Source organism: Ictidomys tridecemlineatus, chromosome 2 (genome assembly GCF_052094955.1).
Source record: "Ictidomys tridecemlineatus isolate mIctTri1 chromosome 2, mIctTri1.hap1, whole genome shotgun sequence".
Lineage (NCBI taxonomy): Eukaryota > Metazoa > Chordata > Mammalia > Rodentia > Sciuridae > Ictidomys > Ictidomys tridecemlineatus.
In genome coordinates this window covers 6,333,865-6,351,180 of record NC_135478.1, presented here as the reverse complement: position 1 = coordinate 6,351,180, position 17,316 = coordinate 6,333,865, and the positions used below count along the sequence as shown (strand labels likewise).

General features: G+C 37.2%; 2 protein-coding genes across 2 annotated transcripts; both read right to left on the bottom strand.

The window, feature by feature from the left end:
- Positions 1–1,467: 1,467 nt before the first annotated feature.
- Positions 1,468–5,874, bottom strand: LOC101961699 (olfactory receptor 7D4). Its single transcript, XM_021721317.3, has 2 exons — positions 5,861–5,874; positions 1,468–3,006 (listed from the first exon to the last, which is right to left on the bottom strand). Exons 1-2 carry the CDS (start codon positions 5,872–5,874, stop codon positions 2,052–2,054), a joined length of 969 nt encoding a protein of 322 aa, XP_021576992.2. The 3' UTR covers positions 1,468–2,051.
- Positions 5,875–12,830: 6,956 nt separating this feature from the next.
- LOC101961423 (olfactory receptor 7D4) lies at positions 12,831–14,575 on the bottom strand. Its single transcript, XM_005342150.3, has one exon. It carries the CDS (start codon positions 14,066–14,068, stop codon positions 13,130–13,132), a length of 939 nt encoding a protein of 312 aa, XP_005342207.1. The 5' UTR covers positions 14,069–14,575; the 3' UTR covers positions 12,831–13,129.
- Positions 14,576–17,316: the final 2,741 nt, after the last annotated feature.

The window sequence follows — 17,316 nt, the reverse complement described above, 5'->3', positions numbered from 1 at the left end:
CTCAAGGCATGAATCCTCAAAGCTCATCATTTAGCAAATTGTTCTTGTATCTTTTCACTCTCCAAACTAGTCAACTCCCCTGGGATACAAAGGAGAAAGAACAGTGGAGATTTTTCATCAGCTTTGCATTTCTGGAGAAAGTGGCAGGGGAAAATGGGTGTGTATCTTCTAAGAAAAAAATATTTTTTCTTGGTTTGATTTCACAGTCATAAGGAACAGTTCATTCCTGTAAAGAACAGGTTTCAGGTGCCATCTCCTCTGATGTGCCTTCTTTGAATGATCTTTGGAGATTTTAGAAATTATTTCGAATTTATGATGTTATAGACAAATGAAGTTCTTTCTTTTGTATTTTTCCTCTTTTATTTTTATGTTCAAGTGCTTACCTATTTTTCATTTTCATGTGTTTGCCTATTTATTTAATTATTTAAACTGACAGGTAATATTGTAAATATTTATTATGTACAATATGATAGCTAGAAATATTTTCCATTGTAGTGGGGAAAGGTGGTATATGCCTGTAATCCCAACAACTCTAGAGGCTGAGGCAGGTTTTCGAAGCCAGACTCATCAAATTAGCAAGGCCCTATGCCACTTAGTGAGACCCTGCCTCAAAAATAAAATAATATAAAAACAGGGCTGGGGATGTATCTTAGTGTTTAAGCACCCATAGGTTCAATCCATGGTACTGAAAAAAAAATTTAAAAATGCTCAGCATCACTGATCATTAGCATAACACGTATAAATCTGCTAGGAGACATCACCTCACATGTATTAAAATAACTATTATCAAAAGCACAGAAGTTACTGTTTTTGGCGAGGATACTGATAAAAGGGACCATTAAATTCTGTTGTCTGAAATGTAAATCAGTATAGTAATTATGGAAGAAAGTGTGCAGGGATTTAGAAAAATTAAAATAGTACTCCTATCATATCCACCAATACCATTGCTGCATGTTTATCCAGAGGACATGAAATCAATATGTCAAAATAAATGTATATTCCCATTATCATGGCAGCATTATTCACAACAGTCAAGTGTTTACTATCAGATGAATAGATTGAAAATGTGGCTCATTATATACACAAAATGGAACAGTAGTCATGCTAAGAAACAGGTGATCCTAGCCAGACATGGTGGCACACCCCTGTAATTGCAGTGCCTTGGGTGTCTGAGGCAGGAGGATCCCAGGTTCAATGCCACCTCAATAACTTAGCGAGACCCTGTTTTAAAATAAAATGAAAAGAAAAGGCTGGGGATGTGGTTCCATGATTAAGTACCTCTGTATTCAATCCCCAGGAAAGGAAGGAAGGAAGGAAGGAAGGAAGGAAAGAAGGAAGGAAGGAAGGAAGGAAGGAAGGAAGGAAGGAAGGAAGGAAGGAAGGAAGGAAGGAAGAAAGAAAGAAAAAAAGAAATCTTAGCATTTGCTGCTACATGGATGAACCTCTGTGACATTATGTCAAGTGGAATAAACCAGACTTATGATGAAAAATACCAATGACCAATGAGCTAACTTGCTCACTGATATGTAAGTCTGAAGAAGTAGAATTTGTAGACAGAGTAGAACGGTGACTATCAGAGGTGCGGGGTTGAAGGTTAGATACATTTTGGTCAAGGGCACAAAATTCCAGTCAGAATGAAGAATGCCAAGAAATCACTTTTACATCACAATGAATATAAGTAATGAATCACAATGAACTGCATACTTGATAAAAAAGAAAGAATAACATACAGCTTGAAAATTATTTGCAAACACATATGTAAGAAGTGTCAAGTAGCCAGACAAAGCAATCAATTTTTAGCACAAGAAAAGTACAGTGTGTATAATTTCTAAATGAGCAAAGTTCCTTTGTGCAAACACCATAACGTGCACGATGTTAACTACCATGGCTGTGACATCACTAAGCAATCCAATGTTATGACCACAATCATAGACAATCTATCCTTTACACAAATCGTCAAGAATACAACATGTGACTGCACTCACACATGAACAATGATATTTAAAAACATTTGTGTTTCAGCATAAGAAAGTCCCTTTATTTCTGAGGTCTCAAAGACCAGAGGCTGCTCTGCTGAGGAGTCTCCCGAGGGCCCCCTTCACATCCTTGTTCCTCAGGCTGTAGATGAAGGGGTTCAGCATGGGGGTGATCACACTATACATCACTGAGGTGATCAAACGTCTCTGGGAAGCATGGGTCACGGCAGAACTGAGATAAACCCCAAATGCTGTTCCATAAAACAAGGAAACCACACAGAGGTGAGACCCACAGGTGGAAAATGCTTTGTATTTGTTCACAATGGAGGACATCTTCAATAAGGAGGAGATAATCTGAGAGTAAGAGTAGAGGATCCCAGTCATAGGAATCACACCCAGCAAGGCAGACAACACATGCATAACAACGTAATTGACATGAGTATCAGAGCTGGCTACATCGAGAAGCTGAGTCAGCTCACAGAAGAAATGTGGGATTTCAGTGCCTACGGAGAAGGTCAGTCGCTTCACCAGTAGAATATGAATCAGGGAGACCCAGAACATGATGAACCAACACAACAGAACCAGGAGGACACAGAGCCAGGTGTTCATGATGACGGTGTAATTCAGAGGGTGGCAGATGGCCACAAAGCGGTCAAAGGCCATCACAGATAAGAGGAAATTATCCATTCCAATAAAAATAATCAAAAAATACACTTGAGTGAAGCACTCTATGTAGGAGATGTCTTTTCTCTGCACCTGGATATTCACCAGCATCTTTGGGACCGTGGTGGAGATGAAACAGATGTCAACAAAGGACAGGTTGGAGAGGAAGAAGTACATGGGGGTGTGGAGGTGGGAGTCAGAGCTGACAGCCAGGATGATGAGCAGGTTTCCAAGCACTGTGACCAGGTACATGGACAGGAACAGTCCAAAGAGAACAGGCTGCAGTTCAGGATCATCTGAGAGGCCCAGGAGGAGGAACTGTGATACACATGTATGGTTCACTTCTTCAATGCAGTGGGTGTAATTTCTGCAGAAGAAGGTAAAAGCAATATTCAATGATCACTCAGCTAGAAGCTCAGCTAGTCCTCACCTCACGTATCACCCTTGGGAGTGTCCTTCATTCCTTGTGAGTCTGCCAAGGAGAATGACTTACTCACCCAAGAGAAATTCCATTTCTCTTTTAGAGGTATGATCAGACTTTCTTTAAATTAGCAAAAGTGTCTTTTCTCATCTACTTGCAAGTTTTAATTCTCATTTTTAAAAATTTATACACATGAGTTCATGCCTCCTCAATGAAATCCCTCCATAAGAATTACAGAAATTTCTCATCCTTTTCTTGGAAATGTTCATAATTCTTCATGCTATATCTCTATAATCATGATTAATCATGGATTTTTACTCTATCTAGACTTTATGCTATGACATGAGACTTGATAGTGATGTGGTAGTTCTCTCCCTTATTTTCTTTCTACATATGTAGTTATTTCTATGACCTATTTATGAGGATTACAAGTTCTTTTGTGCTCAGTAGGAGTCTCAGTAATGCTTGCTGTAAATAAATGCTGTAATTATTATGTTAATGTTACTTTAAAACTCCTCCTTTATGATGTTTTATGTGTGTAAGTTTACCGATATACATGATATAACCGTGGCTTTAAAACGGTATTCTGGAGTCAGAATTCCTGGAGTAGAGTTTTGCTCCACCAGCATTCCTTCGCTGTGATGTTGAACAAGGCACACAAACTCTTTACCTACCTTTACCTCACCTCTACAGCTGAGGTAGTCAGTGTTCACCCCATGGTATGTAATATTTCTACTTGTGATTCCTGTGGTACCCGATGGTCATTTACTACACAGGAGCTTTTCTTCTTCACATATCAGTACAACAGGATTCATTGCTATCATTTGGCATTCTCCCTCTGAAACTGAATTCATCATCATGGATGAATTCTGTTCCTTATAAAAGAGCATTTTGGGTGCTTCTTTGACTACCATCTGCATTTCTAATTAATGAAGACCCCCATGGTTCCTTCGTTCAGAGAATGTCTGCTGAGTAAACTCTTCCAAGAAGAAGAAGAAGAAGCAGCATGTAGCCCACACCACTTTTAAAATCAAATATAAGGTACTTGTAATAGTGTGTGCTTCTGTGTGGGGCTCTTGGATGGGGCATATTATATTAAAATCCATCATAGTTAATAATCAAAATATATCTAATAGATTTGACTACAAAATCAAATATGATATAAAATCATTCATTCTAGAAAAGTAAAAGGCAAATTTAAGATTTAAAAAATGAATATTTCTATTCTCCATGACAAAAAGGGTCAGCTTTGTGAATGCCCAAGGAATAAATATAAAGACTGGAAAAAAATGACTGAGGACAAATTTTGTCTATGAAGGCAGACAGGAGAGTCTACTCTACATTCAACACAATGTACTTACATTAAAACACTACAGTATTTGTGCAAAATTCATGAACCTGCCAAGGCAGTCACCACCAACCTCAGCTTTAAATATTTTCCAAAACATACTGGGTTGGTAATATGAGAAAAGAAAATTGTACTAAGTGTTGAGCATCAGAAACAATTAAACTAACAGTGTATATAGTGTGGACCTTGAAGTGAAATGATAACTAGAACAATAGAGAACTAATAAGAGCTATCAATTAGGCCAGTAAAAAATAGTGAGGAAATATAATGGTAAAATACATTCAACTTTGAAACAAAATAAGTCATACCTCATCCATAAAAGATCTTCAGTGAGTAGTTAACAATAAATAATTGGATGGAGGAAATCTTAGAAGAACCTATAATACTAGTGAACAATTGGAGGTTCATTAAAAAAAATCCTATCATAGAGAGAAGCTCTAGATCCCAAAGAGTGAGAAAAGGAAACAGAACACCTGGAAGAGAGGTCCTAATGGAAACTGAAGTGCCTCCAAACTACACAGGTACTCCACACTCGTTCCTCATAGACTCCATAAACATGGATCATTCATATTCTTACTATTCTAGAGGTAAAACCCAGTACCCACGCCATCTCCTCTTTCCTTCTTCCTCTGCTAGCCTTACAGGGACACCAGCTCTCTCAGATATTGTCATTGAAGCTTATTCTTCTCCACCATCTGTCCCTGGGAAGCTCACTTGACTCTTCACAGAGGCTGAGACCAGAGAGGTGCAGGCGAGGGGCCAGAGAGACAAGTTGAGCTTAAAGTTTCTACTGTCTCAGGTTTGAATTCTCAGATCTCCTCATTAAGCAAATTGTCCTATTGTCTTTCCACTCTGCAAACAGTTCACCTCCCTTGAGGGACAAAGGAGATGGCAGGATGGAAATTTTTCAGTCAGTTTTGTGTTTATATAGTGGGAGGAATAGATTTATGTAATCCAAGAAAAATCTCTTTTTTCTTTGTTTTGGTTTAAAAGTCATAGTATGTGCTAAAAGGAAATGATTAATTTTCACAAGGAACTAGTCCCATGAACCAGCCAACCCCCTCAATATGCCTGCTTTTAACAATCTTTGGAAATTGTAAAAATCATTTCAGACTCACAAAGTTGGGTGGGGAAGGAGTCCTTTCTTTTTAATTTTCCATAGCTCTTTTATTTTTCATGTTTACATGTCTATTTATTGAATATTTATTCAAATTGACAGATAAAATTATAGATATGTATGGGTACAACAAGAAATCTAGAATTATTTTGCATTATGCAATGGTGAGAACTAAAAATCAGCATGTGCATTACCTCATTAATATCTGTTTTAGGGTGAGAATATTTCACATCAGCTCAACATTTTTTAAGAATACAATACATCATCACTAACTAGTTGAATTGCTAGGCCATAGGTCTCTTGAATTGTTCCTCATATTTAAAAGGAATTCTTACCCTTTGTCCAACATTTCCCCCAGTGTTACCTTCCCAATGCCCAGCCTGTGGTGACCACTCTTCCTCATTCTATTTCTTTTATATCACCTTCTAAAATTTTCCACAAATGAGCGGTCATGTAGTATTTATCTCAGTTAGCCTAGGTGACTTCGATTCCTATAAGGTTCTCCAGGTTTATCCATGTGGTTGTAGATGATTTCCTTTTCTAATTCAGAAATCCCATAAGGACTTTTCAGAATATAAATTTTAAAAAGGGTCAGCAACTAGAAAATAGATATAAAAAAAGTTCTAGGTATGGAAATATATTTTAGTATGGAAATTAGAATTCATTGTGTTTACATACTACATTTTCTTTATCCACTCCCCTGTTGATGGACAGTTAGATTGATTACATACCTTGGCTATTTTGAAAATCTTGAAAAGCAGATATCTTTTCAAGATACTCATTTTATTTACTTGGATTCTACCCAGCAATGGTGAATCAGACAGCTCCGGAACTTCCTCATGCTGGGAATAAAATGACCCCTTGCTGTGGAGGGGCACCACTGATACTTTCTCTAACATAGCCTAGCTAGATCTACATAGGTATAGACTCCGATTTTGTTTCTGTAAACTTTAACCAATTCAGTGGGGACCACAGAGAAGCAATCTAGCTGCATCTCTTCAGTTTGATCAAAACTGAAAATGAAATTTTTTTTTTCCTTTTCTATTGTTCTCCTATTTCTTGTGAAGGTCATTGGCCAGTTTCAGCCAGCCATCAATCAAGGTACTGGGCTAGAATTCCATGACCACAAATACTGGTATTAAAAATTTATATTTCCCTCTGATAGCCATGCTTCTCTATAAGAGGGTTTGTATTGAGGGAATTCTTGTAAATAAAAAAAAAGGAGTTTAAGATTGCTTTGTGCTGGGCATGATAGTGCACACCTGTAATCCCAGTGGTTTAGGAAGACGAGAAAGGAAGATCATGAGTTCAAAACTAGCCTCAGCAAAAGTGAGGAACTAAGCAATTTAGTGAGACCTACTGCAGGCCCGTTTCTTTTTTTTTTTTTTTTAATCACTGGGCATCACATAGGGACCCTGTCTCTAAATAAACACAAGATAGGGCTGGGGATGTGGCTCAGTAGTTGAGTGCCCCTGAGTTAATCCCCAGTGCCCACCCTCCAAAAAAAAAAAAAAGATTGCTTTGTTTCTGGGTCTTCACTAAAATCAAGGTTACTAAGAGTTAATATAATATCAAGTATAATTCTATGTACAAAAAGTGTAAAAGTTTTTACTTGTGTTTCAATTAAAGTACTATAAAAAGCACAAAGTATCTCATCTTACTAAAATTGAGTAATTTGTCTAAATTCCGAAATCCTGTAAGGATTTTTCAGAATATAAATTTTAAAAAGGGACAGCAACTAGGAAATAGATATAAAAAAGTTCTAGGTATTAAAATATATTTAATATGGAAATTAGAAGTAAAAAGAAGTGTTTCTGGATGAGGAAGGAAGTCTTTTGTTATGACAAATTAAACAAGTTGTAGTGTGTCTGTTACACAAGGTTTTCAGAGGATAAATCTCAGAAATCACAAAAAGGTTTGTGTCTAATTAAGTTGAGTATAATTAGCATTATCAGTGAAAGTTATTTAAAGCTTTTTTCCTAAGGTCAAAAATAATATAATGATATAAACAAGAATTTATTTATTAAATTTATTAAAATTCTCTATGTGTTAAAGTAACAATGGTTTCTTAAAACACTAATCTGCTCTTATCTATCAAAATAATTTCTTGAATACATTAGGTTTTATTGTTTAAGGGAACTATTAGACTTTTCTAGTAGACTTAAAATATATGAGAACTTTGTAAAATAATATTTAAGAAAGAGGCAAAGATCAGGTTCATAAATAAAACACTTTACCTAAGATTTGTCAAAAGGTAGAATAACTCTAAATTAGGCTAAACTTAAGTTCATTTAAATTTAAGTTCTACATATAGATTTTTGTTATAAAAATTACTGTGATCTCAAAATAAACAGGGGATATAGTATATAACTAACTAAGGTTTGGGATTATAAAAAATATGTTTCTTGGTTCATAGTTATTATACACACTGATTATGTCTCTGCACTTGTTAATTCCATTTTGTATTTTCCTTGTAAAATTTCATATCTATTGTCTGTTGGCGCTTTGCAGATGTACACATCTCATAAAACAACATGGGTTAATTCGACAAATTAAACAAGTTTCAGCCATCACCTATAAGACAGACAGGATATATGACTGACTTCCAGTACTAATACTGACCCCAGTTAAATGGAAGGAGGTAAGTTCTTGTAAAATTATAAACATTAAAGTTAAAACCCAGTACTCCTACTTCAAGATTGGTGACATTGGCCTGTTTAAAACTAAAACTTGGAGACCAAAGTTAAGAAAATAAAAGGGCCAAGGAAAATAGCCAATATTTGGCTCTTGCTCTTTGAGGTCAGTGTGGACCCAGGGGCCTTCACTAAGGGCCTTGCAACTCTGGTCCCATGACCTCCCAATCAGGGGGATCAATGGGATCATGGAAACCAGGAAGCCAACCAGTGCACATTCTGCAAAAAGGAGGGTCATTGGAGGGCAAAATATCCCCGATGCTTCCATGTGGTCAGCAAGAACCTGACCCATCCTGGCAGATGGCACTAGAGAATTTAAGAGGCTTCTTTCAAGTTCCCAAGAGTGATTCCCTGAAGAATCTTAGTTGACTCTTAACAGTAGATAGAAACAAGGTCAATTTGACTAACTTGGTCTTAAACATCTAGTAAGAAAGTTATAACTAAAATATAGACATACCTGGGTATTTAAAAGGAAAGACAATAGTTTTTGAATGTAATTTAAGATGTACACTTGTATCAGCTCTGCCAAAAGTAAGTAAAGCTGGAGGTTTTAAACGAAGGGTTTTTAGACAGGAGTTGTCTGATAACTATCAAAAGAGACTGTCAGAATCACAAGCTATTTTGAATCAATTTGATATTCCTAACATTCCACGTAAGCAGGCTTGGTGTGTGTTTACTAGTATGGCATCTAGCCCCAATATTTATCCCTCATATTGGTCTAAATAATATAATATGGCACATAAAAGTACTAATTAACTTTACCAAGAAAGTCCTAAGTGACAGAGATAAAGTGATCTCTACTAAACATAGAGGTAATGCCAATAGAAAGATATTTTACAAAAAATAAGATGGTATTAAATATCTTAAATAGAGTTCATGAGGATATCTGTGACATTATAAAAAACTAAATGTTATGTATATGTCTCTAACAACTCTGCTAATGTTTCCAAATCCTTAACTGGCCTCCACTCACAGACCAGAGGCATGTGGATCCCACTTAGAGTTTCAATGAGTTAACATCTTCATGGTTTCCAGAGACTAGCCAATAATACTGATTGCTTTCATGCTAATTGTTTGCAAAAAAAATAATGTTTGCTGTTTATTTATTATTATCTTAGCATGATCTCACCCTATGTAAACCTCATCAGTCACCAACAACAATCATCATGGCCCTCTGGACTGTCCTAATAATGCTAAATACTCTTAACTCTCCATGCCCCGCCTGATAGAGAGTAAAGACTTCAGGTTTCATTCTCCAAAACCCACCCACTTTCAGCAGGAAGTAGTCAAAATGAGTTGGCACCCAAATGCCTTAAGAAGATTTAAGGACCCAAAGTTCTTGAGTGAGGAATGAGACAGAGGTAAGTCAGGCAGTCAGTGCAGTAATCAATGATGGGGGTTGAGAGGGTGATGACAGGTTATTGAAGAGAGAACAATGTGTTGCTAATGGTTAACCCCTACACTCTTGCTGACATTCACTTATGCATGGAAAAAAGAGAAGACAATGATTAAAGAGGGGGATTCCAGGGTTATAAGAAATTAAATCACACCCTCTCTCGTGGGTTTTCAGCTCGAGTCCCCCTTCTCTTTGGAGAAGTCTATCTCTATCCCTTTCCTAAATAAAACATGCTCGCTCCCCTTGCCTCGGCATTTCTTGAGTGTTAATTCTTTAACACTGAGGAAGAAGAACCCTTTCCTGATCACCACTTGATGGATATGACTGTGATGTCTTATCTGGTTTACTTAAGCCTTTTACAGGTCTTTTCCTATAGTTATTGGAATAGTGAAATCTGTTTAAATTCTCTACACAGATATTTGTTCCAATCACATTCTCCAAGACATTTCAGGAACAAGTGCCCTAGTTTCCAAGTTGGCTTCCTGGAAACATAAATGCCAATAAGAACAGTGACCCACGAGAGCTTATTCATCATGAATATGCATTAGAATTTGGGGAAGACTTGCCTTAAGTATGAGAACTCAAAAACCATGACTAGGGCTCCATCAACCATAATCATTACTTTCTCACCTATTTCTCTATAAACATAATTGCCTTCCTTGCAATGCCTTTTAGATAAGGAGAACACTTGAGTGTCATGTTTCACTGCCAAATAGATATATTTAATGATGTGATTCACAAACATATCTAGTGAAATTTCTAGGAATGAATTTAATAAAAAGAAAGTAATTTGGAGACCTAGCTCACACCATATATAACCCCAAAAATCCAATAGTTTAAGTGTTCTGGGTAAAATCATAAATCTTTTAAATAGACCTGAATATTACATCTTCACCTTGGATTTTTGAAATGACCCAAATTCATTAGTTAAAAAAAGCAAAAAACAAACAAACAAAACAACAAAAAAGTTATGTTGCTCTTAAATAAATTCAAAAATTTATACACACCAAGACATACTATCAAGGAAATGGAGCCTAACAGAGGCATAAAATGGACATAAAGACAATGGAACAGGATAGCAAGCCCAGAAATGAATGCACCAGTTTATGGATCAATTCATAATTAAACCATTTTGACAATAATGTCAAGAACACATGGTTGGGGGAGGAGAAATGGGCACAGTCAATGATTCTAGGAAAACTGGATATCCACATACAGAAAAAATGAACATAGACCCTTTGTGACAACATGAACATAAAAATGACTAAAAATTTGAGATTCTAATGTAAGTCCTGAAATTATAAAACTATTAGAAGACAACTAGAGAAAACACTATGATATTGGTTGAGACAATGATTACTCGCCTATATGTATTTGAATGTGTCTGGATAGATAGATAGATAGATAGATAGATAGATAGATAGATAGATAGATAGATAGACAGACAGACAGGCACAAATATTTAACAAGTATATGAAGAAAATGCTCACTGTCACTATTCATTAGTTTAATGCGAAGTAAACTGCAAGGAGACATCACCTCACACATTAGAGGAGATATTGTCAAAAACACAGATGACAACAAGGGCTGGTGAGTATATGGAGAAAAAGGAGCCTTAAATGGCATTATAAGCAACATGATGTTGGTCCAATGACACAAAGCTTCCATTAGACAGAAATAACTTCAATAGATTTCTTGCACATCAAGGTGGGCATAATTAACATTAAACTCTATGTTTGAGGAAAAGAGAATACTAGCATACAGAATGGAAAAATATTATTAAAACATTCATCTGATAAGGGTCAAGTATCCTGACAAAATAATGAAATTTTAACAGGAAAAAAGTATAATCTACACAATTGCTAAATGAGCTAATATTTAATAAGGCATTTCTGCATAGAAGATGCATTAACGTCAAAGAAGCACCTGAAAAGATGCTCAATGACTCATAGGGAAACACAAATCAAAAGCAAATGAGGTGCTACTTCAGAGACAAGAATGGCATACCTTTTATAAAATTATATGTCACTAATATTAGCAAGGATGCAAGATAACAGAACCTCCATACATTAAAATATAAAATTTGCTGGCCACAACGAAAACCTACATGGTAATTCTGCTAAGTGAAATACCACACAATCAAGCTGTCTCATCCCTATATACATTATGGTAAAATGAGAACCAAGTAGTCACAAACTGTTTAACAATGAGAATATATTCTGAGAAATGCAACATTAGGCAATCTTATCAGTGTTCAATCATCCTGCAGTGCACTTACATAAACTACCATGACTGTGACACCACTAGGCAATCCAGTTTTATGGGATCACCATTACACAGACAGCCTGTCATTCACCAAAGCATTATTAATGCAACACAAAGAATACCAATTGTGCATAACCAGAGCAGTAATTTACCAATAGTAAAGGGTGGAAATAACCCACGTGTCCATCAATGGATAAACAATTTGTGGTATATACTTAAAGTCGATCTTTAGCCATAGTAAAGAAGATAGTTAACTTTAACCTACAAAAGAGCCCAAAGAAATGAGGAAACTAAGGAAGGAGGGAATGAAAAAAGGAGAAAATATGAAGATAAGAAGGAAGAAAGGGGAAATTATAGATCAAAAATAATTAAGCAGTTGGATATGTAATCCCAGTGGCTTTGGGAGGTTGAGACAGGAAGATCGTGAGTTCAACGCCTATTTCAGCAAAAGTGAGGTGCTAAGCAACCCAATGAGACCCTGTCTGTAAATAAAATACAAAATAGGGCTGGGGATGTGGCTCAGTGATTGAGTGCCCCTGAGTTCAATCCCAAGTACCCCTCCCCCCAAAAAAGAATGAAACAATCTTTCAGAATATCATAGGCATTATATTACTGTGTAACAGAGAAACACATGCTCTTTTAAGGCTGGATTGTATCCTTCATATTCAAAATTCAGTCACTGCTGCTACAAAAAGCAGGAAAACAAGGGCATTAGGGTGTGCTCATTTTTAGCTTGCTGTTTTAGTCCATCCAATATGTTGCTTCTCTTCAGAAATCAAGTGAAGAAAGAAAAACAGAAAATATCTCAAACCCCACCAAAATGAATATATACACAAATATAGAGTCACAAGCATAGCCTGGTAGCACTTTGTTCTGATGATTTTCATTTATTCCAGAGAAAAAAGAACAAAATCACATTAAGGTGGAGAATATTCATGCCATAATTTTTCAGGAAACCATGTCTTCATTTGATATAAGTTCTTCATGTCAAGTTGGAAATCTAGAAATGCCTGTGAGAAAACTTACAAAACTTGAAATCTTATGGGCTACATACAGAGGAGAAAATTAAAAAGAAAACACTGAAGGAGTTGTTAGGGAGGTATACAAAAATCTACAGAAGCAAAGGCATAGGGTATAGAAGAAATCAAATGCATGTTTTAGGAAAGAAACAGAGGCTGGCACTGGACATTGAAACACAACATTTGCCCTACAGGCCACACTGTCCCTCCACTTCTCAGGTCAGTCATTCCTTAAGGACCAGAGGCTGCTCTGCTGAGGAAACTCCCCAGGGCCCCCTTCACATCCTTGTTCCTCAGGCTGTATATGAAGGGGTTCAGCATGGGGGTGACCACAGTGTACATCACGGAGGCAACGGAGCTTGCCTGGGAAGAGTGGGTCACAGAAGAACTGAGGTAAACCCCAACTCCTGTTCCATAGAACAAGAAGACCACACAGAGGTGGGACCCACAGGTGGAGAATGCTTTGTACTTGCTCTCAATGGAGGAAATCCTGATTAAGGAGGAGACAATCTGAGAGTAAGAGAAGAGGATTCCTATCATAGGAATCATGCCCAGCAAAGCAGCTGACACATACAAAAAGATGATATTGACGAGGGTGTCAGAGCTGGCCACCTTGAGAAGCTGAGCCACTTCACAGAAGAAATGTGGGATTTCAGTGCCTGTGGAGAAGGTCAGTCGTTTCATCAGTAGAACATGAATCAGGGAGACCCAGAACATGATGAGCCAAGATGTCAGCACCAGGAGGACACAGAGCCGAGGGTTCATGATGACTGTGTAGTTCAGGGGGTGGCAGATGGCCACAAAGCGGTCATAGGCCATCGCCGTCAGTAGAAAATTATCCACTCCAAGAAACATAAGGAAAAAATACACTTGAGTCAGGCACTCTGTGTAGGAGATGTCATTGCTGTGTGCCTGGATGTTCACCAGCATCTTGGGGACCGTGGTAGAGATGAAGCAGATGTCAGCCAAGGACAGGTTGGAGAGGAAGAAGTACATGGGGGTGTGGAGGTGGGGGTCAGAGCTGACAGCCAGGATGATGAGCAGGTTCCCAAGCACTGTGACCAGGTACATGGACAGGAAAATCCCAAAGAGGACGGGCTGCAGTTTGGGATCATCTGAGAGGCCCAGGAGGAGGAACTGTGACAGGACTGTGTGGTTCTCAGCTTCCATGTTGCTGGTGTATCTCTTACAGAAGCAGGTAAAGGTAAGTTTCAATGAATAGCCATCTGGAATCCCAGTTAATTAGCACTCTATGAGCTCTCCTTAGGATGGAGATCCTTCATCCTTAGTTTCTCCTGCCAGTGAGTGTGATTTTTCTCAACCATGTGGCAGCCCATTTCTCCTTTAAAGTGTATAATCACATGGACTTTCTTTAAATTACCAGAAATCAAAAGTAGATATCCACATGTATACAATTGTAACTAGATTCCAAGACACTAAATTGAGTCGTAAAAGTTTGAAAGAACCGTTGGGAAATAGGGGTATACAGTTCAAGATACTGTCCAGAATAGGTCTCCAGTAGTTCAGGAAACAAAAGCAAGTACTGACAAATGCAATGACATTACACTAAAACCTGCACAGCAAAGGAAACAATAGAGTGAAGAGACATCCAGAGAATGGAGACAAATCTGCTAGGTATTCATCTGACAGAGGATTAAAATCCAGGATATATAAAGAACAAAAAAAAATTAACAGTAAAGAAAAAGGATCCAATCAATAAATGGGTACAGGATCTTACTCTACAGACATTTCTCAAAAGAATTACAAAAGACCAATAAATACATGAAGAAATGCTCAACATCTACAGTCTTCAGGGAAATGCAAATCAAAACTTCACTGAGATCTAATCTCACTGGAGTCAGAATGGGTTTTATCAGAAAAATAAAAATAACAAATGGTGGTGAGGCTGTCGGGGAAAAGACCTACAAACACTGTCGGTGGGAATGCAAATCAGTACATCCACTATGGAAAAGAGAATGGAGGTCCCTCAAAAAACTAAAAATGTGAGTTCCACATAATCCAGCTGTACCTCTCCTGGTATAGCCAATGAAATTGGACTCAGCATGCGAAAGAGGTGCGTGCATACCTAATATTGATCATAACTCTATTCACAGTAGGAACTTTATCAAGTCAGACTAGGTGTCCATCCACAGATGAGTGGAGAAGGAAAATGTGGTCCATACTCACAAAGGAGAATTACTCAGCCACAGAGAAGAATGGAATAAGCTAGACAGAAAGACAAGCATTGCATATTTTCTTTCAAGTGTAGAACTTAAAAAAAGGAAAAGTCCTGAAAATAAAGGAAGTCCTAGCAATAAAGGAGTAAGAGGGCAAGGGGGAGGAGGGGGGAACATGCAGGAGGGGAGAGGATACCAGGGATGGTGCATGTGGTCAATGCACGATGCAAGTATGTAAGGAAATGTCACAGTCAAACCTATGAATCTGCACGATTAATATGCACTAATAATTATTATTTTATAAATAAAAATTAACAAAATTATTCTCTTTTATCATCAAGTCACAGGATTTAGCTATCTCTTTTTTCAATTCCCTTTTTAAATCTACGGACATGAGCTAATGTTTTCCTCAATGTGACCCAACCATAGGAATTGAAGACCTTCACATGTTTTTGTTATATTATCTATGCTTGTTGTGGATTTTTATTTCAACAATCTTTATTCTGTGACTCAGCATTTAATAGTGCTGTGATAGTTCTCTTGGAGTGCCTTATTTTTTCCTCTAAATATGAAGTTATTGCTATTACACAATTGTGAGGTTAAAAATGCTGTTCTGCTTTGGAGCAGTTCAGTAAACTATAGCTATTGTTGTTACTACAAAAAATTATGTAAAATCCCCTCCTTTGTGATTCTTTGGATATATACATCTCTCAGTGGATCCTGTAGAGCTGTGATTTAAAAATGGGATTCTGAAGTCAGCCTTCCAGGAGTAGAGTTTTCTCTGTCAACACACCATCTTTGTGACCTTGAGAAAGTTATTAAATGATCTTAATTATAAGTACCTCACCTCTATAGCAGATGTACGTCTACTACATGATAAAATTGAAGAGTAAAATTTAATTATACAGTGTAATTAAATTTCTGCTATGTTTCCTTCCTGTGACTTAAAATGGGCATCTCATAAATGTCAGCTTCGGTATTTAACATGACAATAAATCTGTCATTTAGCAAAAATCCTTCAAACTATGGTAGTAATCAAGGGTGGAATTCTCACTCTTGTAAGTTCAACAGCTCTTTCCCTCTTGACTGCCATAAAGCACAATTAATGAAGATCTCTAAAGGTCCTTTCAGCGAATATCTGCTGGATGAATTGTTCTAAGAGGAAAAAGGATAGGGACCACATGGATCAGGGGGTGAGGGATGGGAATCACACCACCATAACAGTCTAACCCAAGGCAGGTCTGAGGTGCATTCTCATGTGTCCTTGCTCTTGAGAGACGATATATTAAAATCAATAGACTTAATGGCCAAAATATTTAATTGATGAATTTGATCTAAAATATTCCAAAATTGTATGAATTCTTTCATTCTAGAAAAATCAAAAGGCAAGTTTAAAATTTTAAAATGTGTTTATGTTCCATGACACAAAAGGTCATTATTAGGAATACCTAAAGGAGGAACAATAGTTCAAAACAGGAAAAAATAAATTTAAAAAAATACACTAGGGACCAATTTACCCTGTAGAAGTGGTTTGGGAGTTTACTCTGAAATAGGAATGTTTGAGCCAGGAGAGGAAGAAGCATTCATTGTTAAACAGGGGACACAAGGAAAGAAGAACTATTGTAGGTAGAGAGAACAGAATGTTCAGTTACCCTCTCAGATGTGAGCCGGTACTAGAGGGATTAGGGAAGCCAGTGTGAGGGAGAGCAGGAGATGAGGGTCAGGAAGGTCAGTAGGGACAGAATGTGCAAGGCCCACTGTGGAGCTTCTGTGGTCTTTACAACCCTCTCAGATGGTGTTCATTTTTGGCTCTGACAATTTGGGGTTATTACTTGTTCAGAGACTTCAATGGCATTGTCACATGATAGGTGCTGAACAAACACAACACATAATATAGATTCATGGTATATATCAAGATCAAAATGCCTAGCAGAAAACAAAAGGGAAATCTTCCAATTTCTCATATACCTGAATATAGACACAGAATCAAATAGCGAAGTTAAATAAAATGTATTCGTATCTATTTTAAACAGTAAAACAGGACTAAAAGTAATGCTGATTTCAGGTACAGAAGCCAGTTTAAAACAAAATAATCTGTCACAAATTACTTCAATGATGTGAAGTCATAAACATAAGCTCGATATATGCATGCATTTGAGAAAATCCTCCTGCCATTACTATAGGTAGCAGCCAGGGCTGAGGCTGGCGGTGAATGAGAGACCAAGCACAGTCCCTAACCCA